The sequence below is a fragment of the Cucurbita pepo genome, chromosome LG11 (assembly GCF_002806865.2).
Source record: "Cucurbita pepo subsp. pepo cultivar mu-cu-16 chromosome LG11, ASM280686v2, whole genome shotgun sequence".
Lineage (NCBI taxonomy): Eukaryota > Viridiplantae > Streptophyta > Magnoliopsida > Cucurbitales > Cucurbitaceae > Cucurbita > Cucurbita pepo.
The window spans coordinates 1,634,904-1,662,330 of record NC_036648.1 but is presented as its reverse complement, the minus strand read 5'-3'; the positions used below and the strand labels follow the sequence as shown (position 1 = coordinate 1,662,330).

General features: G+C 36.7%; 7 protein-coding genes across 9 annotated transcripts; 4 read left to right on the top strand and 3 right to left on the bottom strand.

Moving 5' to 3' along the window:
- Nucleotides 1–1,317: 1,317 nt before the first annotated feature.
- Nucleotides 1,318–2,584, top strand: LOC111805764 (ethylene-responsive transcription factor ERF003-like). The gene is made up of 2 exons (XM_023690981.1): nucleotides 1,318–1,829; nucleotides 1,903–2,584. The coding sequence occupies exons 1-2, from the start codon at nucleotides 1,747–1,749 to the stop codon at nucleotides 2,357–2,359; spliced, it is 540 nt and encodes a 179-aa protein (XP_023546749.1). The 5' UTR covers nucleotides 1,318–1,746; the 3' UTR covers nucleotides 2,360–2,584.
- Nucleotides 2,585–5,319: 2,735 nt separating this feature from the next.
- LOC111805765 (ethylene-responsive transcription factor ERF003-like) lies at nucleotides 5,320–6,098 on the top strand. Its single transcript, XM_023690982.1, has 2 exons — nucleotides 5,320–5,448; nucleotides 5,523–6,098. Exons 1-2 carry the CDS (start codon nucleotides 5,366–5,368, stop codon nucleotides 5,923–5,925), a joined length of 486 nt encoding a protein of 161 aa, XP_023546750.1. The 5' UTR covers nucleotides 5,320–5,365; the 3' UTR covers nucleotides 5,926–6,098.
- Nucleotides 6,099–8,421: 2,323 nt separating this feature from the next.
- Nucleotides 8,422–9,314, top strand: LOC111805711. Its single transcript, XM_023690903.1, has 2 exons — nucleotides 8,422–8,905; nucleotides 9,206–9,314. Exons 1-2 carry the CDS (start codon nucleotides 8,644–8,646, stop codon nucleotides 9,307–9,309), a joined length of 366 nt encoding a protein of 121 aa, XP_023546671.1. The 5' UTR covers nucleotides 8,422–8,643; the 3' UTR covers nucleotides 9,310–9,314.
- An 848-nt stretch (nucleotides 9,315–10,162) lies between these two features.
- Nucleotides 10,163–10,899, bottom strand: LOC111805710 (zinc finger protein 3-like). The gene has a single exon (XM_023690902.1). The coding sequence runs from the start codon at nucleotides 10,837–10,839 to the stop codon at nucleotides 10,231–10,233; it is 609 nt and encodes a 202-aa protein (XP_023546670.1). The 5' UTR covers nucleotides 10,840–10,899; the 3' UTR covers nucleotides 10,163–10,230.
- A 531-nt stretch (nucleotides 10,900–11,430) lies between these two features.
- On the bottom strand, nucleotides 11,431–14,276 carry LOC111805030 (probable CCR4-associated factor 1 homolog 7). Of its 2 annotated transcripts, none has more exons than XM_023689892.1 (4): nucleotides 12,508–14,276; nucleotides 12,282–12,403; nucleotides 11,941–12,118; nucleotides 11,431–11,659 (listed from the first exon to the last, which is right to left on the bottom strand). In XM_023689892.1, exon 1 carries the CDS (start codon nucleotides 13,863–13,865, stop codon nucleotides 13,041–13,043), a length of 825 nt encoding a protein of 274 aa, XP_023545660.1. In that variant the 5' UTR covers nucleotides 13,866–14,276; the 3' UTR covers nucleotides 11,431–11,659; nucleotides 11,941–12,118; nucleotides 12,282–12,403; nucleotides 12,508–13,040. The 2 variants fall into 2 exon arrangements, with proteins under 2 accessions (XP_023545660.1, XP_023545659.1); XM_023689891.1 differs by having other exon boundaries at nucleotides 11,941–12,100.
- Nucleotides 14,277–16,786: 2,510 nt separating this feature from the next.
- On the bottom strand, nucleotides 16,787–18,332 carry LOC111805029 (probable CCR4-associated factor 1 homolog 7). Of its 2 annotated transcripts, none has more exons than XM_023689890.1 (2): nucleotides 18,113–18,332; nucleotides 16,787–17,908 (listed from the first exon to the last, which is right to left on the bottom strand). In XM_023689890.1, exon 2 carries the CDS (start codon nucleotides 17,819–17,821, stop codon nucleotides 16,997–16,999), a length of 825 nt encoding a protein of 274 aa, XP_023545658.1. In that variant the 5' UTR covers nucleotides 17,822–17,908; nucleotides 18,113–18,332; the 3' UTR covers nucleotides 16,787–16,996. The 2 variants fall into 2 exon arrangements, with proteins under 2 accessions (XP_023545658.1, XP_023545657.1); XM_023689889.1 differs by having other exon boundaries at nucleotides 16,787–17,978; nucleotides 18,113–18,331.
- Nucleotides 18,333–21,195: 2,863 nt separating this feature from the next.
- Nucleotides 21,196–24,372, top strand: LOC111805028 (U-box domain-containing protein 14-like). The gene is made up of 3 exons (XM_023689888.1): nucleotides 21,196–22,008; nucleotides 22,577–23,864; nucleotides 24,058–24,372. The coding sequence occupies exons 1-2, from the start codon at nucleotides 21,410–21,412 to the stop codon at nucleotides 23,505–23,507; spliced, it is 1,530 nt and encodes a 509-aa protein (XP_023545656.1). The 5' UTR covers nucleotides 21,196–21,409; the 3' UTR covers nucleotides 23,508–23,864; nucleotides 24,058–24,372.
- Nucleotides 24,373–27,427: the final 3,055 nt, after the last annotated feature.

Genomic DNA, 27,427 nt, shown 5'->3' with positions numbered 1-27,427 from the left:
CAAATTACTTAAAAGAGGAGACGTTGTTGTTTGTCTATTTGTTTGTATGTATGGTGTCCCTACCGCACATGGTCTTATTAAATTTTTATGTAACGTAACGTAAATTAAGAGTTTGAGAATATAATGGACGTTCGATGTATAATATATATAAGAAAACAAATCTTTGTCATGGATCTACTAAGCTTATAAAGTCATTCTATAACAAATATAAGTTTCCAAAATTAAATATTTTTGCTATCTTTTGTGGCATGAAACTCTCCCTAACTTGATTAAATAATGCTATATATAAACCAACTACAATTTATTATGGAGTTGTTTGTCTCTCTTGGATCAAGAGGATGATGAGTTTGATACGCGAGTCAACCTAAACATGAACCAGACAAACATGTTGCAAATCAAAAGGTCAACGATTCGAATTTTGACTTTTATGTACGTGTTGAATATCCATGTATGAGAATTTATCATTATCGTGGTTGTATCGTGTTGTAACAGTCCAAGCCCATTGTTAGCAAATATTATTCGTTTTGGTCTGTTACGTATTATCGTCGGTTTTACGGTTTTAAAACACTTTTGCTAAGGAGAGGTTTCCACACCCTTATGATGGATGTTTCGTTCCCCTTTATAACTGATGTGGAATCTCACAATTCACCCCTGTTGGGAGCCTGCGTCTCTGGCTCGAATACCATTTGTAACAGCATAAGCCCACTATTAGCAAATATTGTCAGCTTTAGCCCATTATGTATCACCGTAAGCCTCACGATTATAAAATGTGTCTGGGAGAGGTTTCCGTACTCTTATGAGGTTTCCACACTCTTATAAGGGATGTTTCGTTCCCCTCTCGAATCGACGTGGGATTTCACAATTCACCCCGTTGGAGACCAGCGTCTGTCTCCGATACCATTTGTAACAGCACAAGCCTACTACTAACAAATATTGTCAGCCTTAAGATTTTAAAATGCGTCTGCGAGAGGTTTCCACACTCTTATAAGGAATGTTTCGTTCCCCTCTCCAACTAATGTGGGATCTCTCAGCGGTGTGCCAGCGTGGATGCTGGACCTCCGGAGATGGATTGTGAGATCCCATGTCAGTTGGAGAGGGAAATGGAGCATTTTAAAATCTTAAGGCTGACGGCGATACGTAACGGACTAAAGCGAGCGGACCATATGTATATGGAAATGGAAAGTTGGTGGTTAGAGTTTGGTAGATAGAAGAAGAAATTTGGATTTATAGGCACATGGGGGAAGAGGGAGAGAATGGGGGGAATGGGAATAATTGTAAAGCAGAAGAAGTGATTCCCAGATGGGTTATGTTTGCAGTTGCAGAAACATGGTGCGAGGTTCAATACATGTGCAACCATTTTCCGCCCATTCCCCCAACCATATTGGCCTCTTACAATGCATTCTAGTTTGCCCTTAAAACTCCACTTCCAAAACCCATATAACAAAGTTTGAACATTTGTTTTGTAGCGACCAAAATCTATTCGAATTTGGTGATCATGTGAATAAAATTTGGTGAGTTTGAAATAACCCTTCACCTATAATATATATTATTCAATATTCTTCACATGCATTAGCAACCTGCCCAACTGCTAACTACTGGGGGGCATAGCTCTATAGCCACCCTGTGGGACCGATCAATATTGACCCAAATTGCTTGCCAGTGCAGTCTTTGGAAAATGCCAATCAATTTCTCTACTTAAACCCCCTCTTCCCACTTCCATTCACAACCTCTCGCTCTCCGCTCACCATGCCCAGACCACAACAAAGATTCCGCGGCGTCCGACAGCGCCATTGGGGCTCATGGGTCTCCGAAATTCGCCATCCTTTATTGTAAGTCCATTCTCCTAGCTTTAAACTAAGTCCATTCGTCATCCTTTTTGTTCACTGATTTTTGTTCATACAGGAAGACTAGAATTTGGTTGGGCACGTTCGAGACGGCCGAAGACGCAGCGCGCGCATACGACGAAGCCGCGCGCCTCATGTGCGGGCCGAGGGCGCGCACTAACTTCCCTTACGACGCCTCTCTGTCGCGCTCCTCATCTTCCCGCCTTCTCTCGGCTACTCTAACCGCCAAGCTACACCGCTGCTACATGGCCTCCTTGCAACTCACCAAGCAATCCTCCTCTGCCGCACGTCGCCCTCAAACCGACACAATCCGAACCGATGTTTCCGTGACATCCGGCATTGCTCCCGTCGGTGTGGAAACCGACGTGACGTCAACGAAGAAAGTCAAACTAGAGAGCGTGGATCGCGGGGAGCCGTTGGATGATGATCATATTCAGCAGATGATCGATGAGCTACTTGATTACGGCGGAATTGAGCTCCGTTCCGCCGCCGGACTGCAGGCTCAGCCCATTTGACATTCAACTATAAATCTCCGCCTCTAATTATGTACAAAATATCAATTAATTTAGCTAATTTAATTAACGACCCGACTTTTGATCATTTGAGGTCATTATTTCCTCTTGGCTAACCCAGATTTGTTTCTCTCTGGTTTGGCCAATTGAGTGGCGGCGCCCCCATTTTATTTCATGTACCATTTTCCATTACATAATTAGTATGAAATCCCTATAATTTCATATTAATCTCATAATTAACCAATTAATCTCTTCTTCTTTTTCCTGAGAAATCACTTTCAATGTGCACTAAAGTCAAGCTCTGCAAATCCGTACATTACCTCTAGACTTTTTAAACATACATTCAAATTTTGAATTAATGTAAATTGTTGGATTTATTTCATAAAAAAATAATAATAATAAATATAAAAATAAGGTAAGTTTCTTGAAACAACATGAAGTAAATTAAGTGCAACATTATACAAAACTCTTCTAGCATAGTCGAGTGTGTAAGACGGCTCTAAATTAATTAATCAAGATTTCCGACTTTTCTTATGTTCTTTTTCTCCTTATAAAAGTTACAGTTATAACCTAATCTATAAAGTTCTTTTAACAAATAATTTATTTTTCAAACAAAATTATTAATATATTATTCTCCCAAATATATATATGAATGATCTGAGCTTATATTTGAATGAGAGCGATCATAATAAATAAAATGAAAGTTCGGGGGAATGTTGTGATTATTTTTTTATTATTATTATTTTTTTTATTAATCTAAAGAACTAAAAAGGGGAAGGATTTAGCCGTTATGGATGCTAGCTAGCTCACACATCATCATTAACCATTATTAACCTCTCTATTAACTTTACATTTTGACTTAATCATTTTTTTACAATTAAATCTTTAATGATTTGTCACGTATAAAGTTAAAATTTTAATATATAAGTTATGATTAATATTTTTTTATTTCATAATTTTTTTTTATATGGGAGATATTTCACAATCACTAGCTAATTGGAATGATTAATGTTTAGGGAAAAAGGATGAAGCCGTGAAAGAGCAGTTGGGATCTGTGGTTGGGGAAAAGGTGACGGACAAATGAGAAAGGGGCACGTCATCAAATGTCGCGTCAGTCAAACGCCCTAAATCAACGGGCTTGTGGGATAACAAGCTGCCATGGGCTTCACGGATGGCTACAATGGACAATTAATTGGACTGGAGTAGGTACAAACTTGGGCCCAATTTTCGTAGTTTGATACCCGTGGGGCCCTTCATCCTAATGCTGCCACGTGTGATTCAACTACTTTTTTAAATTGGTTTTTTACTTTCAATTTCTTATTTAATTGAATTTCGTTCGTTTAAGATTTGTGCGGACATATTTGAAATCAATTTATCACGTCATAATTAAATAATTTATAAACTTTTTAAAAATTATAAAAAATCACTGGTAAAAATATTTTTAAAATTTGTGTTAGATTTTAATTTAATTTTATTATAAATAAAATTTAAATTTACATCTAATAAATCAATTATTTTTAATTTTGTAAATAACGGTTAAGAATTTATTATATATAAAATTAAATGATGAAAATCTATTATTTGTGTAACAGCCTATGCCTACGATTAAAAGATAGTATGCTTTGATCTGTTGTGTATCGTTGTCAGCCTCATGTTTTTAAAAAACTTGTTTAGGTTTACACACCCTTATAAGTAATGATTCATTCACCTCTGTAACTGACTGGGTTTACACACCCTTATAAATAATGATTCTATGATTCATTCACCTCTGTACGTGACTGGGATCTCACAATGCACTGACTAAGTCTACTCTGTATCTGAGCACTGACTGGGCCTACTCTGTAACTGACTGTGTCTGACAGGGTTTACTCTATAACTGACTATGTCTGACAAGGTTTGCTCTATATCTGACGGGGTCTGACCGTGTTTACTCTGTAACTGATTGGGTTTGCTCACCCTTATAAATAATGATTCATTCACCTCTGTAACTGACTGAGATCTCACAATGCACCCTCTTTTGAGGGCTAGTGTCGGGCTCTAATACTATTTGTAACGGTTCAATCTCAATATTAACAAATATTGTATGCGATAGAGACCTAGTTAACATTTTAGAACCTATTAAACATAATTAAAAATTCATAAATTAAATAAAATAAAAATTTAAAATTTAAAATATTTGAAGTATATAGTATATATTAATTAAAAAAAAGCATATTGTAAAAAATAAAATGAATAATTTTTTTGTAGTTCCCGAAACCCTAAGCAAAGAAAAAGCCAAAATTCGCGACGACTTTTGTGGAAGAGAAAATTTGCCGGATTAGGGAAGGGAACTCAAGCGTACGCCCCGATGAACTATCTATGCTCCCTTTTTAAAAGTTTTGGGAAATAAGAATAAAAATAAAAATAAAAATAAAATAAACCAATATTCACATTATTTATTTATTAACCTTATCACTACTCATTTATCATAACATAATTCTGTATTAATTAACATAAAATATTTTAAATAATAGAATTTCGAGTACAAATATATAATAATTTCAAAATAATCTAAATTAATCCCTCATAGATTCACCATTGATGTGATATGTTGGGCAAAAAAATAATAATAATAATGATTAATTTCTATTAACAATAATTTTAATTTAAATTCACACAATAGAGAAAGAATCTCAATGATTGTTCATGTTTGAAGCCCACAATTTTTGAACACCAAAAAAAAAAAAAAAAAAAAAAAAAAAAAAAAAAAAAAAAAAAAAAAAAAAAAAAAAAANAAAAAAAAAAAGAGAGAAAAACAACCTCAAAACCCATTGTGTAAAAATTGAAATAGACAACACAATAATTATATGTCATAATTGTGGGCACTTTTCTTGGGCTGGCTTTGATTCATAACATTTTGCCTTCAATTCCCCTCTTATTTATCAAACTACTCCTTATTTCTCTTTCAGGCATTTTCACAAACACCTTTCGCTCACTTTAAAGAACCAAGACAACGATAACCCACTACCCATGGCCAGGCCTCAACAGCGTTATCGAGGCGTTCGTCAAAGGCATTGGGGCTCATGGGTGTCCGAGATTCGTCACCCTTTACTGTAAAACCCCATATATTATCTTTTTTTCTTGCACCCATTTGCTTAAATTTTCTTACCTTGCTCTCTGTTTTCAGGAAAACCAGAATTTGGCTCGGCACGTTCGAAACGGCTGAAGACGCTGCTAGAGCCTACGATGAAGCTGCTCGCCTAATGTGCGGTCCTCGTGCCAGAACCAATTTCCCTTTCAACGCAAATGACTCCAATTCCTCTTCTTCTAAGCTCCTCTCTGCTAATTTGACCGCTAAACTCCACCGTTGCTACATGGCGTCGCTTCATTTGACCAACCCATCGCCGCAGAAACCCGCCGAGAAGAAAAGGGCCGTGAAAATGACACAAATGGAGACTGCCCATCAGCCGTTTGTGGCTCTGGAAGAGGACCATATTGAACAGATGATCGAGGAGTTGATTCATTATGGGTCTGTTGAGCTCTGCTCTGTTCTGCCGCCGCCGCCGCCGCCGCCGCCTCAGCCGTTTTGATATTAATTTTTAATTTCAAAACCCCATTTTGCTCCAACTTTTTGGGGATTAGATATATATATATATATATATTGTTAGTAGCGTAGTGGATAATTAGCTCCACCTTGTCTGTATAATCTCATTATCTTAATGTACTACTACCTCCACATATATATATTTAGCTTATCTTATATTAAAAATGATGACATTTCTAAAATTGATATCGTTTAAATCGACGATGGTGGTATGCATATGATATTAGATATGATTGTCGAGTTTGAATTGATATCATAATTAAGTGTCGATCATATAAATTTGATATTAGTTGTAAACCAAATTGATATCATATCGTATATTTGCATATGAAATTGATATCATATTGTAAAAATAAAAGTTGGTTGATAGCAATGGAAGTCTCTCTCTACCTGATGTGCTGTGAAACTGAAAGCCGGAAAATACCAAATGATGCACTCTTCATTTTGTACTTTCATTTATTTATTTATTTATTTATTTATTTTATTCCTTTCTAATCAACCAATGAATTGGACAAATTGGTATCTATTTCAGTTTCCATCAATCATTTATATCATTTCACACCATTGTTTGCTAATCATATCAAAATCAAATTACAAATTAAAAACCAATATATATCTTTGTCAAAATTCACACTCTTTCGAGAGCTCGTTCTAATGAGAAATTGTGCATTCAAGGAATCCTATGAGATTCATCGATTGAAGAGAGGAACGAGTGCTAACGAGGACACTGATCTCCGAAGTGGGTGGACAGCTAGCAGAGTGCTAGCAAGGACACTGGGCCCTGAAGGAGGTGGACATTGATGCTGGATTCCGAATGGGGGTGGACTGTGTGACCCCCACATTAATTGAACATGGGAACGAGTGTTAGTAAGAACGTTGAGTCCTGAAGAGGGTGGATGATGCTGGGAGCCGAACGTTGAACGGTTACCTACGCGAACGTTGGAAGAATGATATGTATAAGTATACGAATAATTGATATGGTACGTGAATGATGAGAGAAAATAAGAATGGAAAGGATAAATTGATGATGATGGGTGAGAGTATGTTTGGGAATTGATGATTTTGCTCCCCACAAACAACAATGAATAAAGGGGTTTTGTTTTTTGTTTGGAGGAAAGGGGTTTTCATTATTATTTTGCATCTCTTTTGGGTCACTTAAAGCTATGCCCTTTTATCATGCCATGTTAGTGAGTTCATCATCATTGGTAGTTTGAAAATCTATGAAACAACAAATAAAAAGAGTTTCCCACATTTGGTACTCTTTTTCTCTCACTCCCAAAGTCACACATGTCCCATCACACCCCTCCTTCAATCTCCATAAACAACCCGAGCTTCCTCAAAAATATGACTAAAGTTGTAAGATCCCACATCGATTAGAGAGGGGACGAGTGCCAATAAAGACAGTGGCCCCCAAAGAGAGATGCATTGTGAGATCACACATTGGTTGGTGTAACGACCCAGATCTACCCCATATCGATTAGAGAGGGGACGAGTGCTAATAAAGACAGTGACCCCCGATGAGAGGTGCATTGTGAGATCCCACATTGGTTGATGTAACGACCCAGATCCACCGCTAGCAGATATTGTCCTCTTTGAGTTTTTCCTTTTGGGCTTCCCCTTAAGGCTTTAAAACGCGTCTACTGGTGGAAGGTTTCTTCACCCTTATAAATGGTGATTTGTTCTCCTCCCCAACCAATGTGGGACATCGCAATCCACCTCCTTTGGGGCCCAGTATCCTCGCTGGCACTCTTTTCTTCCTCCAATCGATGTGGGACTGCCCCCAAATCTACCCCCATTTGGGGCCAGCGTCCTTACTGGCACACCACCTCGTGTCCACCTCCTTCGAGGAACAGTGAGAAGGCTGACACATCCTCTGATGTCTGGCTCTGATACAATTTTTGTAACGACCTACAATTAATGTGGAACATCACAGTTGAAGAGGGGAACGAGTGCGGGCGAAGACACTGGGCCACGAAAGGAGGTAGATTGTGAGATCCCACATCAATTGGAGAGGAGAACGAGTGCCCAACGTCTGGGTCTTGAGGAGAGGTAGATTGTAAAATTCCACGTCGGTTGGTAGGTCGAAAAGGAGAACGAAACATTCTTTATACGGACACGGACGTGGAGTGGGTGAGAGTGAGAGTCAAAGTTTTTGGAGTAAAAAAGGTAAAGAAAGGAGAAAGGCAGTCAAACACAATGATGGGCAGACAATCATGGCGTGCCTATAGAATCTCATGCATCGCCACTCCTCCCGATCTTCAATCATATTTCTCTCCTTTTTATTATTATTATTATTATTTTAAATTCTGAATATTTATTTATTATTTGTATATATTAAGTCGAATTAATTTAAAAAGAAAAAAAGGTGAGGACAAAAAGAATAGAGAAAGTGACAAAAAGGGAGATAAGGGATGTTCTGTTGTACTAACAACAACTTGTTCCTTTGTTTTCTTTTCAGTCCTTGTCGTGTTCGGGAATTATTCAAACCCCTGCCCTACTGCCCTACTGCCCAACTGCCCAACTGCCCGTCTCTTTCTTTAATTAATTTTATTTCTATTATATATATGGGCCAATAACTTGGGCCGGCCCAATCATTTAAAGGCCTGCTTTTCCACAGACCGATGCTTATGTTGTTGCAGTTCGTAACCATTCTTCACTCTCCTCTATTCATTCTCCCAATGTCTCACCGGTCCTCCCCCGTGGAATGTCTACAATTGGGTGTTCGACGGCGAGAAGAACCACCGCCACGCCGTTTTCATGTTCAGATTCGACGGAGATGAAGAAGAATTCCGATATGGAGAAACAGAGACGACCGTCGCTTCAGAGGAATGCGACGGTGCTCTGCTCCATCATCAACCACTCCACGTCGTCGTCGGTGGCTTCCTCCGGTGGAAGCTCCTCCGTCGAGGAATCCGAGCTCGGCGGCGGCCCATCTGAGCCGCAACATCATCAAAGCTTCAAAACTGGTAATTTCCATTCTTTTTTCTTGTTTCAAACATTAACACAGTAAAGATTAGAACAACCCATTATCAGAAATTGGTCATTATTTTTTCCCCCTCATTTTGTGACCCATAAATTATTGCTTCCATATCTGTTCTTTCCCGATGAAATTACGATAAATAAATAAATTAATTAAAATTTAAATATATATATATATATATACATATTGTGTTGGATGAGGTGTTAGAAGGAAACAAGATCTATTGATTGTTGTGAAAGTGAACCAATCATTGTTTAGTCTCAAATGTGTCGGATTTGAACAACAGTTTTTAAAAGACACGTGGCAGCATCGGAATGGTTTTTTATTTGGAATGGGAGAGCTGTGGAACCACGTGGCAGAGTTACATGTTTTCGAGGTTTGACTATTTGACCAAATTTATATTATTCTTAAAAGAAAACCACATATTTAATTAATCAAAAGATTCATTAATGATTTTCTTATTTGAATTTTTTGCCATTGTTTTAGATAGTAAATTCTAAGCTACTCTAACAAACATTTTCTTCATTCATGTAAAGCCTTTTTGGAAAATTAAAAGTAAAATTAGAGCTTATGGACAATATCATACCATAGGTTCGTTATTTATAACAAATCAAACCCAAGAACCCTGATAAAGAAATCGACCAAAATGGGAGAACATAACACTGAAAACACAAAAGGCTAGAAATGTTGCTCACCTTGTATATCGGAATGGTAGACATTGAGGACAACCTAATCGGCATATCCATTAAGCAGCGTTAAATCATAACCATTTGGATAAATCGAAACCGCACCAATCTTTTTCTTGCTCGACATTGTCATTGTGAGATCCCATATTGATTGGAGAGAGAAACGAGGTACTAGCAATACATTGGAACTCAAAGGGAGTGGATTGTGAGATCTCGCATAAGTGGAGAGGGGAACGAAGCATTTTAGTGAAAACCCAGGAAGAATAATAATATTTGTTAGCTTTGGGCTTGAGTTACCGTCTCGATCGTACACAACATTTCCAGCAATCCCTTACACGAGAACCGCCGTAAACGGAGGCGGGGATGCAGAATCGAAGATCAATTTGGAGGGGCAACAGAATGGAACAATCGGATTCAGCTTTGAAAAAGAAAAAAAGTTGTTAGAATTGGGAATTGGGAATAGGATGGAAGATGGAAAGTGAGGGAAATGGCATTGAGTTCATGAGCAGAGGATTCCTCTGCTTCCGCGTGCCTCTGTTCTCTGTTTCACTGTTCTCCACTTTAATAAACCCTTCTTCTTCGTAATTCTTAAGGTTGTAAAGTGGAGAGCAAAATCTGTGTCTAATTACAGCTTCAGAGACAAGTCCAGTGCTTTGTGCCTCTCCTCCTCTTGTTTATTCTTCAAACCAACGCCGCCACCCGCCGTTGATCGCTCCACGTCGAAGTCCATCCTACCGGAGGTATGATTAATCGCATGCCCGGCGTTCATCACCGGTAGCTTCCCCACATCGGGCCGTTGATGGATCGGAGTTCTGGACCAACCGTAGAGGATTCCAAAAGCCGGCGCGTGGTGAGGCGGTTTATGTACCATTGCGTGAACCTGAATTCCAATCGATCTGAACGGCGCCGCCGATGCGTAGTGGTGGTAGCCACCGAATGCCGGCAGTCGTTGACCGCCTCTTTTAGCCAACGCTCTTTCTCTTTTATGGGCATTTTGATGGCCTCCAAGTGCTTGTGAGCTATAAAATTTCCTCCGACAGAAATTACACGAAAATACCCTCGGTTCCGGTAAACCCATTTTCAGGCCGTCGATAAGATTCAGCTCCTCCGCCGGAACCCCACGGCGGAGATAATGGTGGTTGTCGTCAGCAAAACCCTTCTGTAATTCATCATCATGTTGCTCATGGTTCTGCGACGGGGGCTTTGGAGGTGTCTCGGTCGTCGAAGACTCCATTGATGAAAAATTGAACCTTTTTTTTGTATAATTAAGATTAAATATCCAATAATTTAATTCAACTATATTTATACCATATTGGATATTTATTCCATTATCCTTTTCTTTTTTAATATCCTATATGTTATCTTTTGTATTCATTTATATATGTATATATATAGAAAATATGACTTTTTTAATACAAAATATAATAAAATAAAAGGGCACGAATGCAATGAAGTTTATCCGGGACAAGATGGCCGACAAGTAAAAGAGGAGGCTGATAATGAATTCCTATTAATTTAACTTAATTAAATCTAACCTCTTATTACATTTCCTTAATCCTACTTTTGGTTCTAAATCTTTTATTATTTTATTTTACTCTAACCAACTTGGGGAAACCAAATCCTTTAAAAAATTCGAAATTCAACCCACCAAATCTACTAGGTGGGATCGAGGTGGGACGTGTGAATTGAACAGACATGAGGATGAAGAATATAATCCTATCTACAAACTACGGGGAAAAAATGGTCTCACTCTTCTCCTCCCATTCCCCGCCCATAAAAATGGACATCTCTGATATTACGAGGACTTAACAGGAGCATTGAAACAGATGGCAAAAGTTAAGAACAGTTTTATTCATTCATTATCAGCTAAATCTGAACGCTAGAACTAAGAATGTGTTTGGCAAGGTGAAAAGCATACATGGGTCTAGTTTGGTACTTTTATTTACATGTTTCCTTAACATGTGTTTGAAGATTTGCCTGGTAATTCCCGGAGTAGCAGCTTGCTCGTGCCTCGCCACCATTTCAAGAATCGACTCGCTTACCTACAGAGGTGCCTGTGCATTATAGAGTAGTAGTCTGTCAAACATTCAACATAAGGTTCGGGCTCGAAGTAGACTCACAGTGTCACACCAGTCAAGTCCCTCAGCTCAAAATGCAGCAACCCACAATTGTCCCTCAGCCTACATGGTTCTAATTCCTACTCTATTGGAACTATGGCTCCGACTCTCTAAACTACACCCCTACTGCCTCCCTGACTCTCATCTCAAGTTGTGGTATGGAAAGAATTTCTCAACTCTTGTCAATAAATCTAGGAAAGGGTAACTCGTATACTGACCAGAATAATCTGAAGCTTCCTCGATTCAAGACGGTGACGGGAAACGCCAGGTATTTGGCTTTCTTGACACTTGAAACTATGTCGATTTCCCTCGCATGAAAACGATCGAGCTTTCAAAATGATTCCTCCGTTTCAACTTCCTTAGGTCTCAGGCTGTTTACTGAAAGCCATTCAAGGACTGAAAAGGGTTAGATAGACCACAATGTCTTAATTTGAAATAATTTTTACTTTCATAGTCTCATTTCCATCTAAGAATGGACATCGAGTTGTAGCAAAGGCATTGAATCTTATCAAATATTGATACCAAGTGAACTTCAAGATAAAGCTTAAAGAATGCTCACCAGACAAGAACGGGATGGGATAAGCATGTTTTGGATTGATAACTTGAGCCAACCGCATCGAGTTCATAATAAGTACGAATCAAGCATCGCCCAAATAAGAGAATAACAAAAACTTTAGATACCTGAATTAAAACAAACAAGGAAAAGACTTGAAACTCGTTGTATAAACCAGGGATATCTCAATTTAGAGCACAAATACAAAGAAAAAAGGTAAAGAACTGGTTACCTCTAAACTCCGCTCAAATACATGTATGGACAGAATCTTGGAATGTTCCATGGGATCTATTTCTCCAAAAAACTTGGAAGACTCAGATACATGCAGTTAGAGAAGGAAACAAACAAGCTCTCTACCAGAATTGCTCAGTAATAAGGCTTAAACAAGAACTCTGTTCATAAAAGTGAGAAAGGCTAATGGCTCTATCGACAATTGTCAGTGTTCGATAAAGATAAAACTGCATCGACACGTACGAGGATAAAGGATCACATCAACAAGCCAGGCAAAGAAAATCAAATCACAGAGCTCACAGTTTTTGAGGAAATATGTTCTCTATTGCCACTACTATGTATTTATCCATCTATCTTTCACGTATAACAGTTTCAATGAATTGTAAGGCACATATAGCATAGCATCTAACCAAACAAGATCACTAACTTAAAGAGTGCCATTAAGGTTCTATTGAAACACTAACTGCTATCTGCACTAATTTACAACATCATACAGAGACACCCATCAATGCTACAAATACTTGGTAAGTGTCTTCAATCAGTAGTCGGTTCATTTTCGACACCGAGACCATATAAAACACCGGCATATTTCTGTGTAGATCCACTGAAAAATGTATCCCTTAACTTCCTGAAAGTACAGGCAGTAAGGAGGCTATCTGATCCTGCTTGATGGCAAACTCCAACCCTCTCAATTTCTAATGTTTCTGCAACCTTGCTGAGCCCACCATAGATACTGTTGCAAAACTTCAACAAATGCTTGACATCATAAACCATTGGGAAATACGTATGGATCAAATCAAAAAACTCCTCCTGGGTTTCTGGTAAGATTTGGCAAGTCAACAATTTCAGCAAGTACCCAAAATCATACCCGCTGTGGAACGTCACCCAGTAAACACTATCGTTTAAGACAATCCCGGATGACATGAGAAGCTCACTGAAGCGGTTGACATCAATACCTTCTTCTTTGTTCTTCTTGAAATCAATACCAGAGTCGCGCAAAAGCTGAATCGAATCAGTTGCATAAATATCTTCAGCAATGTTGAACTCGCGGAAATTGAATTGCCAAATGCAATACTTATCGGTACCACATTTTGGAAGATTCCCATTCTCTTCGGAAAAGGTAAGACCCAACTGAATCAAATTCAAAATGTCGACATTGTCTTTGAGGGTTCGGTAGTTAAACTCGTTGATATTCTTAAAAGAACCCACAGGGCGCAGAACCACGCCGGGGAATTCGGTATCCATCGCTATGTAGTTGAATTGGTCGACGACTTCACGTATTAAAGCAAACTCTTCCTCCAAGTTATGGTTCCACACCTCACGGATATAAATCGACTCAGCTTTCGGAAACGTCGACATACCTTGATTCTCTAACTGACCCAACAAAAATGGCAAAAACGGAAAAACCCTACAGCCAAAAATCCGGGGAAAAAAACCTTCGGCCCTAAAAACCTGATGTACGGCCGTTCAATTAAAGAAGAAGGCACTTAAGAAATCTTCCAAGATCTTGAAGATCTCGGAGACAAAAACCCCAGAGTGCAGCAAGAACCAGAAAAACAGAGCAAGGATGGAACCGTAGATAAAGAAGCGATTGATCAAAAGAGGAAAACTCCCTGGAGTGGCGAAATCGGATAATCTGACCTTGAAAAGCAAAGATCAATGGCTGAAACAGAGATCTTGAAGCAGAGAAGTGTAGTGATTTTCTGAGCTTAGTCCAAGATGACGAATCTTGAAGTTTGTAAGAAATAATTCCTAGAAATTTGATTGTTTTTGTTGCGTATTATTGTAATTATTTAATAAGTTTCTCAGACCCAATAAATAGGTGCGTATTTTTACATTAAAAAATTCATTAAAATTTAGCTGCTAAACAAGCCCATTAATACAATTGGGCTTTGAGATTTGGGCTTTCACAAATTTAACCGTGGGCTTCGTGACAGGCCCAAGTCCACCAAACCCGTTTGGAAAATACCATATTATTATTTACTGAGAAGTTTAAATGATTATTTATGAATATATAATTTTCATCAATTTTTTTAAAAAAGAGAGAAATTAAAAAATAAATCCTGAAATGGAGCCTATATGCGTCCCACGTCTTTAATCAGTCAATTTGGGGCCCATGATTTAGACATAATCACTTCTAATCAATGATTAGCCTTTAAATTAAATAACTAACAAAATATATTTAAATTTAGTCATTTAAATTCTTAATTAAATTTTAAAAATAAAAATAAATTTTTTTAAAAAAAAACTTTTTAAATCTAGGGTTAAATTTTTAAAAGCAGAAGGTGGATAACAAAATATAATAAATAACAGTAATATTTTTTATTTTAATTTTTAAAAATAAAAAAATTAAGAGTCTAAACTTTTGAATCGTATCAATTAAAATCCAACCAACAGGACAAAGCATTCCTTACAAAGGTATGGAAACCTCTACTAGGACAAAACATTCCTTACAAAGGTATGGAAACCTCTACTAGGACAAAGCGTTCCTTACAAAGGTATGGAAACCTCTCCCTAGTAGAGGCAAACTTTAAAGGAACGTCTAAAGAGGACAATGCAATGAGCTTATCAAAGCGAGACACCAGACGGTGTGCCAGCGAGGACACTAGGCTCCCAACGGGAGTAGATTGTGAGATCTCACATCGGTTAGAGAGGTGAACGAAGCATTCCTTACCAGGGTGTGAAAACCTCTCCTTACAGACGCGTTTTAAAATCCAAAGAGGACAATATATGTTAACGGTGGTGGGTTTGGGCTGTTACAAAAAATCTAAAAGGATTTGGGAACGTATAATTGAGCTGCACGGGATGTGATCGAAGTGAAGATTCCTGGACATAAGTGAACATAATTTGCTGAATTCGACTAGGATGGGAATAAAGTAAGAGGTAGGCTAATCTCAAAGGGTTTCTTAAAGATATTCTGTGCCCATATGATTAGTAGGCATATGCATGTGCAACCCATTTCTATGCCTCACTTTCTCTCAAACAAAAAGATTAGGTACAATTATCTCTACAGAATCTGAAGCCACCCAATGTCATATACTAATATCACCACAAAATCTGGATCCAACAATAATAACAAAGAAGATGTGCTTCATATCAAATCCAAATCCTTATGAACAGCAGTGCAGTGAATTGTAGAGGTAACATGAGATTAAAAAATGGTCAAAAGGTTTTGTGTATACCCTGAGGTTGGTTCAGTTCCTTGGTTTCCAACTTGCTTAGGCTCAGGGCCATGTCTGCAATACCAAAACAAGACAGTATAAATATGAACAGTTTTAGATGTGAAAATTCTCTCAGATCTCAGAGTTTTTAGATCACTGTGGCAGAAATTTCACTAAAACTATCATGATTCCACTGCCCCACCAGATCAAATGAGCAATTGGTTAGAAGTCGAGCTGAAAAATATGATTTGAGATTTGACAGCTGAAACTAGTATGCAACCATATAAGATGCATCTCTCTTAAAATTGTTGGGAAATGCATTGAATCTCATCAGACATGGCTACAAAGTGAGAATTTCAAACTAAAGCTTATTTACAATGCTCACCTGATGTGCAGAGGAATCGATCTATCTCCATGGCTTGTTCGTTCGATTCTGAATTTCCAAGCCAGAGATACGTCTGAGTTTCGTGCATGATTAAAATCAGAAAAGATAATGTAACCAATGCTATATCATGTGCTAAGACAGTACCATATAAAGAACAGTTTAACTCTATTATCATACCAGCAAATGAAACATTAGCTACAAAGATACCTCGAAACATACGTATTAACAGAGTCTGCAAATGTTCAATAGGAAGTAGAAGAAAATAAGCCATTAACATCAAGACAATCAAACAGATAACAATCAAAGAATAGAGAGGGCCTCGAAGAATCATCAGATACAAACTACTGAAACCAAAAAAGTGTCCAATATGACAGAAAACTGATCTAACTTAACGGGCGAGACAGGCGGTTAGTTCCTAGCAGATTCCAATCTAATCCATGGAGACAAAGCTAATCAGTATCTATCGTAATGGAATCAACGGAGACAAAGCTAATCAGTCACATCATCAGAGCAGGAGAAAACAGTTGAAAGACTTGAAAATTCCAATCACCGAGACGATTGCTAAAGAAATATGATCGATTGGCAACAATGTGTACCAATCCAAGTAGCATTGGAGCCAGAAATATGATCGATTGTGGCAACAATGTGTATCATTCCAAGTAGCTTTGGAGCCTTACATAATTAGTGACCCAAAGGACTAAGTAAGAACACAAGCTCACAAAACAAGTGAAAACTCATTCAAAGAAACGTCATTAAGATTCTTATTGAAACACTAACTGCCATAATTTACAAGAAACCACAAGCTGCGAAAAACAGTCGGAGGTTTCTATTACAGAGAAGGAAAGCGGAAAACAGTTACAATCATCATCAATGCTTTAGCCAAATTGTACAGAAGTAACTAAAAGTCTCACACTTCTACAAATACTTGGTAATTCTCTTCAATTTCAATTAGTACGCTGTCCATTTTCAACACCGAGACCATACAAAACACCTGCGTATTTCTGTATAGATCCATTGAAAAAGGTATTCCTTAACTTCCTAAAAGTAGAGGCAGTAAGCAGACTATCTGATCCTGCTTGATGACAAACTCCAATCCTCTCCACTTCTAATAACTCCGCAAGCTTGTTCAGCCCACCATGAAGACTGTTGCAGAACTTCATCAAATGCTTGATATCATAAACCACTGGAAAATAGACATTGATCAGGTCAAAGAATCCGTCCTGCTTTTCTGGTAAGCCTCGGCAAGTGAGCAATTTCAGCAAGTAACCGAAATCATACCCACTGTGGAACGTAACCCAGTTCACATCAGCGTTTAACACAACCCCAGAAGACATTAGAAGCTCACCAAAACGATTGACATCGATACCCTCTTCATTGTTCTTCTGAAAATCAATACCACACTGGCGCAGAAGCTCAATTGAATCACTAGCAAAAATATCACTAACAATATTGAACTCGCGGAAATTGAACTGCCAAATACAAAAGCTATCGGTTCCACAAGTTGGGAGATTTCCATTCTCGTCAGAGAACGTAAGACCCAATTGAATCAACTTCAACATGTCAACATTATCCTTAAGAGTCTGGTAGTTGTAGTCATTGATATTCTTGAAGGCACCCAACGGGCGAAGCACCACTCCAGGAAACTCAGTATCCATGGCTATATAGTTAAATTTATCAACAATCTCACGGATTAGCGCAAATTCCTCCTCCAAATTATCGTTCCAAACCTCACGGATTTGAATGGAATCGCCTTTCGGTAAAATCGACATCCCTCCAAGGTGAACTCGATAAGAGCGACAAAACGACAAAACCCTAAGTGAGAGAACAAAAAATAGACGAGGAACAGGGCTCGGGATCTGAGAAGAAACAGATGGGGCGTCGGAAAACCAGCGCCAGAGTAAGAACGGTAAAGAAAAGCCAATAGATCTGAAAAGTAGAGGGGAAAATAAGGGATTAAGTAGAGGAAAAGGGGAGAGAAGAGAAGGAATGAAGTGTTGATAGAACCCTAGAAAAAGAAGTGATTTAAGCAAAGAAAAGGGAAGTGGGTGGGCAGATCTGACCTTGAAATTGTGAAATTGATGGCTGAAAATCGCAGATCTAGAAGAAGAAAGTTGTAGATTTAGAGGTTTGGTAGAAATGGAAGAGCAGCGTCGTCTAGGTCAACCAAGGCGAAGGAGAGGATGAGCAGCGCAGCCGCAGCAGCAGCACACAGACACAGGCTTTCACACAGTTCGGCTAAGACCCACCCTCCCCTCTAAAACATTACCTGGGAAAATTCAGGTTTACACTCACCAAACCCCTCTATCCGACGTCGTTTCCATATCCATCCATCAAACGACGCCGTTCTCACTTCCCCCCCACCNTTTTCTTTTTAATTTTAAACTTTATTCGCTATATAATATCTTCCCATTTCTACCCTTTTTTTTTTCTTTTTCTTTTTCCATTTCAGATTATCGCTTCTTAATTTGTTCTTTTTTTAAAATAATTTAAATTTCTAAAAATTATATAATTTTTTAAAAAAAAAATAAAATATAAAAACTAAATAAGTCTCATTCACGACATATTCACGATATTCTAATAGTGTATTAGTGTATTATTTAAGTCAGTTTACGGTGCAAAGCATGTGACTTTTTTCCTTGCCTATACCAATCCATACATATTTAAAAATTACTATAATTTTTTATTTCAAATAAATACGAAATTAATTTGGTGGGTCAACTTGCCACGTATCATTCTATGTAGAAATCAATTGGTGAACGATGAACATAGTCCAAATTATCCAACTCACGACTTTATTCTCCCACATTAAATTATTTTTCTTTACCTAACAAANATGTAAATTAATAAATATATTATTGAAAATAGATCACGTACACATTTATGATTTAATGTAATTAATAAATATATCCATTAGGTATATGGTCGAACATAGTTTGTGCCTAATTTAGAGAATGTTCATAGGTTTATAATCAAATAATACTCTCTCAATTTGAATGATGCCTCCGGAAAGCCCAAATCAAAGTCACGAGAGTTTTATGCTGAAAGTGGACAATATCATACTATTGTAGAGAGTCGTGTTCGTCNAATAATAAATTATATTAAAAATCGCCTCTTTTTTTTTTTGGCATTAATCTTTCACAAACGTTTTAATTTTACGCTTTTAGTTTTTATGATTTATGTAATAATTTTTGTTTTATGTTTTTAAGAATAAAAAAATCGGACTTGTTTGGTAATTATTTTCAAATTTTTGTATCGTATTTTATTGGGCCATCCTCGAAACAAAACGGCCCAATAGGAATCAGCCCGCCAAAGTTGGCCCAAACCCAATTATTTTATTTTCTATCTTTATTATTATTATTATTATTAACAATAATAATAATAATAGCTATTGTGAAGAAAATCAAGGGCTACATTTAGGAAAGCAACCGATAGAAACGGTTAAAGAAAAATAGGCTTTTGCAATTGGGTGACAGGTCATTTTGCCAAAAGCATTCTAATCATTGCCAGCTGTGAACTCAGGCAATGGAATTTTAATTATTCACTCTCTTTTTTATAATTTTCTATTTTTATGATTTGGGTATCGGTCCGTGTGATTAATCGGTNGATATACTGTAAGCACATATAAAAAAAAACATCAAATTGTGGACACGAGGTTGAGATGAGTAAGACGACAATGTGCATGAATTTGCAACTGTATCGTGGGTCTTAATTTTGTTCATATGCATGCATAATTGGTTGGCATAAGCGGCTAGATATCTATGAATTTAATGACAAAAGTTTTTAATATTGTTTTGGAACAAATTTGGAGCGTTAAAATTAAAGTTTTATAGATTTAAGATATAATATTGTTTAATTTAAAAGTTTAATGAATTTTTTTCAACGTTTATCGATTAGTAGCACGGTTTAAATAATCACATAAATAATAACAGTATTACTCGATTAATAAAAATAGTTTTGAAGAATAATATCTTTGAATTTTAAAATTAAAGAATATATATATATTTTTTTTTATAAAATTTGAGGGAGTTAATTATATTTTAAAAAATTCGTGTATATTTATCTAAAAATGATACTAATAATAGAAATATTAAATAGGATTATAAATTAACTAATTATATATATATATATATATATATTTTTTTTTTGTTTGTTAAGTTTAAGATATTATTAACATTTTTTTAAGTCTAGGGTTAAAAGTTTAAAATTATTTTTATTAATTTAGTATTTTANTCGAGTGTCAGAGCTTGGTTCTTGGGTGCCCCATCCACGTTTGAATGTCTCGTAGAACCCAACGCCAGAAAATAAAGTGCCTGAAAAAGATAAAAATAAATAAATAAAAAAGAAAAAGAGGAAATACTTTTGACAGCCAATGGTCCTTGCGGGACCCACTCCGATTGGGTGGTTTTCACGCAGATGATTGAGGTGGACGGTAAGGACGGTGCAAATGACCGCACACTATTCAAACCCACCCCTCTCCCATTTCCTCCATCCCTATTAAAACATGCCACGTCACCTTTTTTTTAATGAAAATTAAATTTATAAATTTATTAAAAGTTTCTTTAAGAATGTCTTAAATAAATGCGAAAACTATAATTAGTTGTTGTTTTTATTTTTTATTTTTGAAATGCGCGACAAATAAAACAAAAATAGTTGAAAAGAAACATATTTATATTTATATTTTATTTTTTGGAAAAATAAATTATATCTTTTACGGATTTGTTTATGAGAAATGGATAAATATTTGGAGTTTTCTTCCATTTAATGTATTTATTTTGGTTATAAATTCGAGCAAATTTATTTAATATTATTTCATTGAGCATATATTTAGTAAAATAAAATAAAAAAAATAATAAACTCTGTATTTATTTTGAATTAAAAATATGATTAAAATTAAAGAATAATATTTTTTTCTAGGGGTAAACGAAGAGGAACAGAAAACACGTTGCGAAATTAATTAGATTATTATTTTTATTTATTTTAATGCGTTTTATTTCGGAGGCCTACCAACAAACCACACACACCACTAAGTCACTAACACATTAAAAGTAATAATAATATTATTGTTAGTATTTAAAAATTGAAAAAATAAATAAATAAACTCTCTCTCTCTCTTTCTCTGTCTTATAAAAAGGAACCAAAAAGAAGAGGAAAATCATTAGACTCTCTGTTACAGTTGAGGGAGTGCGGGATTTCCAAGGACGAAGAAGAAGAAGAAGAACAAGACGATCCTTTCTGAAACTGAAAATCACTGTTTTGGATTATTCCGCCACCGCCACCGCCACCGCCACCGTTTTCGGGTTCTTCTTATGTTTTTTTGCTTTGCAATGTAGTGTGCTGTAAGAATTGGTTATAGGGTAATGGCCAAGTGTCACTCCAACAGCCTCGGGTCATTGGTAATCGATGGTATCGCCGGCGCCAATGCAGGTACTCGACACTTCCGGTTCTGTACTGCGTTTTCTGGAGCTGCATTCCGTCGGAGAATCTATGATGCTGTTAGTTGCGGTGGGAGTTCTCGGTACCGCCATCGGTACAATGATGAGATGATGGATGATGAGCAGAGCACGGGGAACAGATCGGCTTCGGAGACTAGGGATTTGAAGGAGGCGGAGCAGCCGAGGAATCCGAAACTGGCTAATGGAAGATCCGAGAAGCTTGTGGATCTTTTGAATTTGGCGGAGTCGATGGAGACGGAGAATGAGGAGGAGACTAGAAGGAAGGAGGAGGAGTTGGAGGAGTTGAAACGCACGGTGGAGGATTTGCAGACGGAGGATTTGGTGAGGCGAAAGTTGGCGGCTAGCAAAGTGAGGCTTATGGCGAAGGAGGATTTGGTAATACGAGGGACGCTTGCTCTTCTTGGAGCCATTCCTCCTCTCGTTGCGATGGTTGATTTGGAAGATGAACAATCTCAGATCGCTGCGCTTTACGCACTGCTAAACCTTGGAATTGGCAACAATGCGTAAGATTCTTTAGGATTCCATTTCTTCACTCTTCATAGTTGCCAGTCGATTTTCATTTTCTCTGTTCTCAGTTTCAAACTCTCCTTGAAAATTCCCCTCGATTTCAACCTATTGCATATTGTTTCCTGCATGCATGTTTTAGTTGATTTACTCGATCCATATATTTCTTAATTTCCCCCTCATTTTCCATTACCATCTCTGCTTTTCTCCTGTTTCTGTTTATGTCTTTTCTGAATTATGATTTCTTGAGGGGACTTCTTCCGCTTTTCGCTTCCGTTCAAAATGGCAAGTCAGAGTAGCAGTCTCTTTGATAATTGATTCAATTCCTTTCTTCTGATAAAAACCAAAACAGAGACCACGTACTGCGCTGCATATTTCGAGAAATAGCTTCTCGTCTCCCTGCTGCTGCTTTTCATGTACCCTTCTGGGGAAAAAGATAATAAAAACCTAGCAATTTCCTTATTTCTTTCGTCTTCCAGTTATAAATGTCAATGTGTTAAACCTCAATTTTTGTATCAAGTAAGTTCTTAGTACTCCATTGACGTTGCTTTGTCCTAATCATTGCAGGAACAAGGCAGCAATTGTGGAAGTGGGGGTCATCCACAAAATGTTAAAGCTCATTAAATCAGAGAGTGCATCAAACTCATTGGTTACGGAGGCAATAATTGCAAACTTTCTCGGCTTGAGCGCACTGGACTCGAACAAGCCCGTAATTGGATCGTCCGGTGCGATTCCCTTCTTGGTCAAATCCCTACAAAACACCGACCATAAAATTAGCAATCAGGCTCGGCAGGATGCTCTAAGGGCGCTCTTCAATCTCTCAATCGCCGCATCAAATATCTCAATAATATTAGAAACGGATTTCATCCCATTTCTTCTTAACATGTTAGGAGACATGGAAGTGAGTGAAAGGATCCTTTCAATCTTAAGCAACGTGGTATCAACCCGAGAGGGTAGACGAGCAATAAGCGTCGTTCCAGACGCGTTCCCAATATTAGTTGATGTCTTAAACTGGACAGATTCACCTGGGTGTCAAGAAAAGGCGTCTTATGTTTTAATGGTGATGGCACACAAGCTTTATGGTGAAAGACAGACAATGGTAGAAGCAGGATTAATATCTGCTTCTCTTGAATTAACGCTCTTGGGTAGTGCATTGGCTCAGAAAAGAGCATCCAGGATTTTGGAGTGCTTGAGATATGATAAAGGGAAGCAAGTTTCTGAAAGTTTTGGTGGGAATCTGGGTGTTGCAGCAGTGTCTGCTCCCATTATTGGGACTTCATCTTCTTCAAATTGCAATTCAGATTCTAAAAGGTACCCAGAAGAATCTGAAGAGGCCATGAGCGTGGAGAAAAAGGCGGTGAAGCAACTAGTCCAACAGAGTCTACAGTACAACATGAGGAAAATTGTGAAGAGGGCCAATCTGCCTCAAGATTTTGCTCCTTCAGAGCATTTTAAGTCGCTTACCGCGAGTTCAACTTCGAAAAGCCTACCATTTTAGCATACTAGACTACCGTGTTAGATCTGTACCTAGTGTTATCATCAGGAAGAAGTTAGCCTCCTCTTTTAAGTTATTAAATAGCAGTCAGTTTCGTTAGAGAAGTGGTTTAGCCTTTTAGTTCTTTGGTTAGTGTAAAAATTAAATAAAGGACCTACCTCTGCTTCCAAATTCAATCCTCAGACAACAACCAGATCCAGAACCAAATACCTCGATAGCTTCCTCGGCCATGGAATTGTCTGAAAATTGAAAATTCCAGTGGCTGTTTTCACTAAGCGTAACAAAGCTTGGGGCACTGCTCAGTGGGCCATGTTCGACTCACCATCACAATCCACCCTACCTCGGTGGCCCCTTTAAAATGTAATGTAATGTAATGCATATCTCATATTTTTCCTTTGCTGGCCAGGCCTCTTGGAACGAGTGTCGGTCGCTTTCACATGCTTTTTTACACTCAACAAGTTGGGTTGTGAGATTCAAATCTCGAGCATGTCTTTACCAGTTGAATTATGTTCAAATTAACATATTTTCTCATCCATTTTTTAACCATGCACAGATCTGGAGCAGGGAACTTGCTGAGCTGTTGTTGGCAGAGGCAAAATAATGTGGAAGGGATGTCTTGAGCACGAGGTATTGTTTTGTAAATATAGAATTGGGTGAACTCATTATTCTATTAGTGCTGCAGTTCTGTCTTATTCTTTACTTTTGTGATGGCCCCATATTGTATATTTTTCTCCTGTTGGCCTGTAGCAACTTTAGATCATATTTTTCTCTACTGTGAACAGTTTGTGAACCCTTGACCTGTAATTCCATGTGGTTTGACAAATTCATCTCACAGCTGTTATATGAAATGGTTAGCTATTTTCTATGTTCAAATTCTGCTGGGTTGATCTGCTAGTGGGGTCTCCTTTTATTAATGTCGTTGAAGAATTCCACTCCCATCGTACATCACAAGATTAGCTGTGAAACGATAACAAAATCTATGTGAGACAAAAGGACTTTTCTCACTAGTGGAAGTAAAGATTAATAATTTGAACTTTTGAATCGAAACCTCTAGTGGATGGACTTATTATATGATTCCAAAAGGAAATCATACAAACTAAATGTGATTTACTACCACAATTATTCATTGTAGTTCACTTTCTTGCTAGAGCTAGGCAACTGAACCCGTAGATCGAGTTCTTGAGACGAGTTTCAGCTCATCATTTTTCTTCACTAGAGACGACTCAGATCCAGAAAAACATGTGGTTTCTAAACCCATTGAGATGACCCAATAATTTCGCTATTTCGATTTTTCTAGTCCTCTGGAAGACAGTATGAGTGGAGATCTTAATTACCAAGAACTTCATTGCCGTGTCTTATTATTACTATTTGATGAGGTAGATACAACTTTTTACCATTACCCTTAGTTACATGAACTAGGTCCTTGCTCGGGATCAAGAGGATCGAGTAAATGTTATTGTTAAAATATATTGGGAGTTAAGTTAGGGAGTTGCATATTTAATTGAGGTAGAGGAAAAGAAAGGGCAGAGGACCACCGGAAATTATAGAGTTCAGGTGAGGATAGAAATAGGTAAGTGCTGCCCATTAAAGAAAAAAAGCAAAAAGGGGTATTCATTACTAATCTTTTAGTTATTTTCCCATCAACTATTATTGCAATTTTATATCTCACATATCATCCTAATTCTTTTTTTAAAAAGTGATTAAAAAAACTCTTGTTCTTTTTGTTTTCTTTTAGTTTTTATTTTTTTTATTTTTATTTTTTATTTTTGGAGTATAGCAAGTGTAAATTTACTTTTTCTTTTAAATTCAAAATTTAATGTTGTGGTTGACTCGGTTTTAAAAAAATGGTTTTTTTTTTCTTTTTTTTTTTTTAAATGTAATTGGTATGGTGGGGTTTTAATAATATGTGAATATTAGAATAATTTTGGTACCCATAGTCGTGGTGACATGATTTGTGAACTAAAATGTCCATGTGCTCACGACTTGGCTGCCATTTGCCATCTCAATTCTCAGCTAATGTTTTAACATTTTTAGGCAACTTTTTCTTTTTCCTAAGATGCTTTTTGCGTCACCTTTTCCTTTCCTTTTCTTTCTTTTTAACTAAAAACTTGTCCGACACTTTCTTAGCTAATGTTCAATTGCTATAAACTCTAAAATAAAATAAAATAAAATTGATATCAACTCGTCATAATGGGAGGATTCAATACTTTGTCTTCGTCAAGGGTCGGTGATAGGAGGATTCAATACTTTGTCTTCGTTAAGGGTCGGTGATTTTTTGTGATTTTTTTTTTCTTCCAAGATGGTAAATATTTGAATTTCTGACATCTTAGTTTATTTTATATAGCATTATTATTATTATTATAGATCTTTTAGTTTACTTTATGGTAATAACTTATGGTAAAATTTAGGTCGCTCGGTGTTTATGGTCATTGCCATGTTGTTTGAGATATTCACTCAAAGTACGTATAAAAAATATTGGATGATGAAAGTCCCATGAGGTATTCACTCAAAGTAGTGTAAAAAGTGTTGGATGATGAAAGTTCCACCTGGACTAATTTAGGAAATGTTCATGGGTTTATAATTAAAAAATACTTTATCTACAGTTATGAGGTGTTTCGAAGAAACCCAAAACAAAGTTATGAGAACTTAGGTTTAAAGTAGACAAGCCCAAAACAAAGCCATAAAAGTTTATCCTCAAAGTGGATAATATCATACTATTCTCAAGAGTTAGATGAATGCAGGGCAAATTGTAGGAGTGTGGGTGAGGCTCCAAGATTAATGGAGGGCATGCAGACAAAGGAAGATGGAATGTGGGTGTACAGTGGTAGAGCACAGCTGACATTGTCGGAGATGGGGATGTGTATGATTGAAGAAGAAATTAAACAAAGCCACCCTTTTGAGCCACACCTGCAAATGCACTGCTTTTCCTCTTACATTTCTCATCATCTTTGGCATCTTCTCTCAACTATGATCAACCTTTTACTCTGATTTTGATGCCTTACCCACCAATATTTCACCTTTTTCCCATCTCCCCGTCCTTCCCTTATTCGACATCGTCCTTAGCTTATTCGATGTCTTCATCTATTAGGCTATATTCGAATTGAAAAATTCAATACATATCTCGACTTAGAATAAAGTCTCGAATTTCATAACTGTCCTCCTTTAGTTTGAGTTTTTTTCGACAAACAATGCAATGTGAATAATCGTGTTGGATCCAAAAAACACTTAGCTCGATGGAATTCTTCATTTTAGAAATTTCTCGTTTTAAATTTTTCAATAATTTATTAATTACGATTTTGATAATCTATTAACCATAAATGTAAAAAATGATTGACTGAATTTTAATTCAAATATAATATTATATATAGTTTTTATGGATGTTACATATTTTATTCATTCCGTTGTACAAACACTCGTTAAAAATTAAAAAAAAAAAAATAAAGTTCGGAAATTTTTAAAATAAGAAAGAAAGCAAGAAACTTGAACGAAGCCCGCTGGCCCAGATTATCCTTCACTTTGGGCTTCTAATGGGCTTTTTTTTATTATTATTTTATTCCTGTCAAATTGATGATACATTTTTTATCCTCTTAATTGTACGGAAAGTCAACTTTTTATTAAATAATTATACAAATAATTAATCTATCCTAATAGAATGATAGGGGTTGTTTGTAATCATTTATTAAAAAAAAAAAAAAAATCATAAAAATAACATATTAGTTCAAAATATATTTATTTAGTTATTTTAAACATTTAATTAAGATTTAAAAGTTAATTTTATTATATACTTTAAAAAAACAGAGCTGTTGTGGATAATAAACACTAAAAATAAATTCAAATTTCAATAATTCATGTTATTTGGGTTTTATTTAGTTAACATAAATACAAATTTTGTTGACTTTTTTAACACCTTTATAAAGCAGATA